At 42.6% G+C, this 5,499-nt stretch overlaps 1 protein-coding gene across 1 annotated transcript; it reads right to left on the bottom strand.

The window, feature by feature from the left end:
• Nucleotides 1-280: 280 nt before the first annotated feature.
• On the bottom strand, nucleotides 281-1,409 carry LOC116374110 (piggyBac transposable element-derived protein 4-like). Its single transcript, XM_031823897.1, has one exon. It carries the CDS (start codon nucleotides 1,407-1,409, stop codon nucleotides 336-338), a length of 1,074 nt encoding a protein of 357 aa, XP_031679757.1. The 3' UTR covers nucleotides 281-335.
• Nucleotides 1,410-5,499: the final 4,090 nt, after the last annotated feature.

The following is a 5,499-nucleotide window of genomic DNA, read 5'->3' as shown; positions in this document are numbered from 1 at the left end:
GCATGTGATACTCCTCAAAGCATGGTGAAATACATAGAGGTGTATCACAAGCTAGACACATGTATTTTGTCATCTTCCTCTGCTTACTTCTCCTGGCGCCAGACAGGCAGACTTTGCAATGCCTCCGTGTGCGACTACCTTGAGAAGCAGTTTGAGGGACTTTGCAGGGAAAATGTCGTGCAGTGAGGCGTAGGGGATTGTCTACAGCAGGACGACCCCCAGTGGATGGGCGCCGAGGGGTGTGGTGCTCCTCCAGCAGCTCTCTCATGAGGTTCTCTCTGTATTTTTGGTAGGTAATTACTTTACCTATGAGGGAGTGGGGAGGATGAGGAAAGTTAGAGGATGATGAGGCAGTGGGTAGGTGGGTGAGATATTGTCACTATAATTGCATAATGGATTTGTATGTGAACTGTACATCCAATTACAAAAATACCTTGTTCAGTAATCATCTCACCTGTTAGTTGGCGGTGAACTATGCTGCCGTTGAGGACAGCAGTGTCGATCAGATGGAAAAATATCTTCTTATACCACTTGTTCGTTTTCCGTGTGCATTCCACAAAGCTGTTTATCATGTCTGCCTTATCCACGGCCCCCATTTTGAGGTTATAATCAAGCACACAATCTGGTTTGATCTTTCTCTCTCCGGTCAGGTGGTCCACCTTCCCTGTGGCCGACATGGTTGCTGTATGGACAGTGGAGAGGACATGGACGTCTCGCTTGTCATGCCACTTTACTGCCAGCTGTTGACCGTTCTCCTGGAATTCCACCTCCCCTCTCTGCATCTTCCCGCATCCGAATGCCGGCATCCCCTTCCGGTTCGACCTGACTGTGCCACAGGCCCCTGTGCTGTTGGAGAGCAGATGCTGGAAGAGTGTGGGACTGCTGTACCAATTGTCCACGTACAAAGTGTGTCCCTTGCCGAGATGAGGAGCCAGCATGGTCATCACTACGGACCCTGACACCCCAAGCCCCTCATAATGTTTGATGTCAGTGGTGGACCCTGTGTAAACTATAATATCCTGGACAAATCCTGTCTTCACGTCGCACATGACAAAGAACTTGACTCCAAACCTGCGCCTTTTGGAGGGAATATATTGACGGAACGCCAGCCTACCTTTCCATAACATAAGGGACTCATCAATGCATAGGTCCTTGTATGGCACAAAGACCCGACCAAATGCTGATGTCAGGCTGATAAGAACATTTCTTATTTTGTATAACGGGTCACTTAGGATGGCAGTAGCATTGTTGACAAAATGCAGGCATCGCAGCAGAACTAGGAAGCGATCTTGGGAAAAGAGGGAGGCAAAGAAGGGAGTTGCAAACATAGGATCTGTGCTCCAGTATTCTCTTAGGGAGTTCTTCTTTACTATTCCCATGAGAAGGACTCTCACCAGGAAGGTATACATTTCACTAATTGTGGTTGTCACCCATTTAGCGAGTTTTCCCCTCACTCCTGGCTCTCTCTTCTCCTGTAGCTCTAAGGCATAGCGATTGGTCTCCTCAACTATCTCTCCCACCAGCTCCTCTGTCAGAAACAACTTGAAGCACTCTGCCTCAGTTGGAAATGGCAAGGGGCGTTGCACTCCAGACTGGGACTCGTCAAAGCAGACAGCAGGGCCAGGTGGGGTGAAATGACTGGTGGCCTTCCAGCTACCACAGAACTCCTGTACTTCATCCACTGTCGGTCTGCCTCCATCACCACCAGCATCTTCAAAGGGACCTGGTACTTCCTCAGTTGACAAGGGAAATTCAGATCCAGGATTCTCAATGGCTACAAGGATGAGGGGCAGCTCGTCACTGTCACTGTCAGAATCTGATTCCTGACTTTCATACTCAGACTCATTGTCAGAATTTTAAAAAATCTCCAGAATTTCCACATTTGTGAGTTGTCTCCTTTTGAAATACATTGTTAATGCTACAGCTTAGCTCACTAGCTACATACATAAACAACAACACTGAATGGCGCAGAGTGGGAGGTTACGTGGTTGACTGCCGGCACGTGCCACTTGTATCAATAAATCACTATCAGAAAATGTTTTGTGTGGTAATTATTTGTGTATTTACGATTTTATTCACATGTTTTCAATTCTAGGTGACAACTCATGCATTCCGATTCTTGCACAGATTGTAATGTGCACATATTATGTGTGTAAAATACTTTTTTGAGGGTTGTACTGATTATGATGAGCTAAGCTAATTCCAGCTGTGTAGCCATGTTTGTTGACATACAATGCATTCTGGGATTCACGTCTGTTTAACCAAAGATGTTATAACAAAATGAGGTGAGTAAGAGTTCACATTTTTTGAGGACTTCCGGAAATTAATGGTGGGATGTGAACGATGGTAGATGACACACCCCTTCAACATGCATACTACAAACAGACCAAACTCATCTCGTCTTCTCTTATTATCTTCGGTTTCTGTGAGGAAAAAATGCATGTCTGCTGAAACTAATCGATTTCTATAAAGTGTTTTACCTAGTTATTTCGATCAATGGTGAGCTCACCCGTGATGTGATTAATTACAGTGCCTTGCGACCTTTTGCCACATTTCAGGCTTCAAACATAAAGATATAAAACTGTATTTGTTTGTGAAGAATCAACAACAAGTGGGACACAATTATGAAGTGGAACGACATTTATTGGATATTTCAAACTTTTTTAACAAATCAAAAACGGAAAAGTTGGGCGTGCAAAATTATTCAGCCCCTTTACTTTCAGTGCAGCAAACTCTCTCTCCAGAAGTTCAGTGAGGATCTCTGAATGATCCAATGTTGACATAAATGACTAATGATGATAAATACAATCCACCTGTGTGTAATCAAGTCTCCGTATAAATGCACCTGCACTGTGATTGTCTCAGAGGTCCGTTAAAAGCGCAGAGAGCATCATGAAGAACAAGGAACACACCAGGCAAGCCCGAGATACTGTTGTGAAGAAGTTTAAAGCCGGATTTGGATACAAAAAGATTTCCCAAGCTTTAAACATCCAAAGGAGCACTGTGCAAGCGATAATATTGAAATGGAAGGAGTATCAGACCACTGCAAATCTACCAAGACCTGGCCGTCCCTCTAAACCTTCAGCTCATACAAGGAGAAGACTGATCAGAGATGCAGCCAAGAGGCCCATGATCACTCTGGATGAACTGCAGAGATCTAAAGCTGAGGTGGGAGACTATGTCCATAGGACAACAATCAGTCGTATATTGCACAAATCTGGCCTTTATGGAAGAGTGGCAAGAAGAAAGCCATTTCTTAAAGATATCCATAAAAAGTGTTGTTTAAAGTTTGCCACAAGCCACCTGGGGGAGACACCAAACATGTGGAAGAAGGTGCTCTGGTTAGATGAAACCAAAATTGAACTTTTTGGCAACAATGCAAAACGTTATGTTTGGCGTAAAAGCAACACAGCTCATCACCCTGAACACACCATCCCCACTGTCAAACATGGTGGTGGCAGCATCATGGTTTGGGCCTGCTTTTCTCCAGCAGGGACAGGGAAGATGGTTAAAATTGATGGGAAGATGGATGGAGCCAAATACAGGACCATTCTGGAAGAAAACCTGATGGAGTCAGCAAAAGACCTGAGACTGGGATGGAGATTTGTCTTCCAACAAGACAATGATCCAAAACATAAAGCAAAATCTACAATGGAATGGTTAAAAAATAAACATATCCAGGTGTTAGAATGGCCAAGTCAAAGTCCAGACCTGAATCCAATCGAGAATCTGTGGAAAGAACTGAAAACTGCTGTTCACAAATGCTCTCCATCCAACCTCACTGAGCTCGAGCTGTTTTGCAAGGAGGAATGGGAAAAAAATTCAGTCTCTCGATGTGCAAAACTGATAGAGACATACCCCAAGCGACTTACAGCTGTAATCGCAGCAAAAGGTGGCGCTACAAAGTATTAACTTAAGGGGGATGAATAATTTTGCACGCCCAATTTCAGTTTTTGATTTGTTAAAAAAGTTTGAAATATCCAATAAATGTCGTTCCACTTCATGATTGTGTCCCACTTGTTGTTGATTCTTCACAAAAAAATACAGTTTTATATCTTTATGTTTGAAGCCTGAAATGTGGCACAAGATCGCAAAGTTCAAGGGGGCCGAATACTTTCGCAAGGCACTGTATATATAGTAATTGCTATTAGCTAATTCATATTGTAGTTTACGTCAGCCGAGAGTTAGAAAATATGACTGCTTGTGTTGGGTCAATCTTTCCTCAGCGCTAGGACAAATGTAGCCTACATTTTTCCGGTTAGGATGATTGTGTTATGCTATATTTACTTCTGTGAATATCTGAACAATGCATCCAAAAATAAACTGCTGACATTCTGGACATAACTTTGTAAGGACTGTGTTTGTGTAAATAGTTTCTGAAAAAAGTGTGGCCAGCTCAAACGCTGATTGTTGCGTCATTCGAAACTGCCGTTCTAAACGAGCATTCTAAATGAGTGTTCTAAACACACGGGTGTGATCGTACGCTTCAGGGACCACTGTAGAACGATCACACCCATGTGATGGTACGTGTGAAAGGGTTAATGTGTGAAAGTTACATATTTCAAAAAAATATTTTCAATTTCGTGCTCTGCCTTTTCAGCGGAATGTTGTCGAGGGGTTCCGCTAGCGGAACACCTGCCCTAGAAAGGATAAGCAATGTTTTTTTTCTGTCCACTCTTCCGTAAAGCCCAGCTCTGCGGAGTGCACGGCTTAAAGTGGTCCTATGGACAGATTACACACGTGGACTTTATTTAACTAATTATGTGACTTCACCAGATGTTATTTAGGGGCTTCATAGCGAAGGGGGTGAATACATATGCTGTCACGCCCTGACCTTAGAGATCCTTATTATACTCTGTTTGGTTAGGTCAGGGTGTGACTCGGGTGGGAAAGTCTGTTTTCTATTTCTTTGTTTTTGGCCGTGTGTGTAGTTCCCAATCAGAGGCAGCTGTCAATCTTTGTCTCTGATTGGGGATCATATATAAGTTGTCATTTTCCATTTGGGTTTTGTGTGATCTTGTTTTCTGTTTAGTGTCTGTACCTGACAACTGTGCGCTTTCGTTTTCACATTTGTTATTTTTGTTTGAATCATGAACACTCTCCACGCTGTGCTTTGGTCCACTCCTTTCGACGAGAGCCGTTACATATGCACACACCACTTGTCAGTTTTTATTCTTTTTTTATTTTTTTAAACAAGTAATTTTTCACCTCACCAATTTTGTGTTTATACATTACATGAAATCCAAATAAAAATGTATTTCAATTACAGGTTGTAATGCAACAAAATAGGAAAAACTCCAAAGGAGATGAATACCTTTGCAAGGCACTATATTTGTGACGTAAATTGAGTATGTATTATGCATATTGGCCATAGTATAGATATAGTTAGTATGCCTAAATTCCCCGGATGTTGTACTAAATTCACCAAAATACGAAGTATATGCTCATAATGCAATGGCTTCCATAATGCAATGACTTCACAACATTTTCAGATTTCAA

The sequence above is a fragment of the Oncorhynchus kisutch genome, linkage group LG5, assembly GCF_002021735.2.
Source record: "Oncorhynchus kisutch isolate 150728-3 linkage group LG5, Okis_V2, whole genome shotgun sequence".
NCBI classification, from domain to species: domain Eukaryota; kingdom Metazoa; phylum Chordata; class Actinopteri; order Salmoniformes; family Salmonidae; genus Oncorhynchus; species Oncorhynchus kisutch.
The sequence above is the reverse complement of the archived record's forward strand: the minus strand, read 5'-3'. Positions and strand labels throughout refer to the sequence as shown.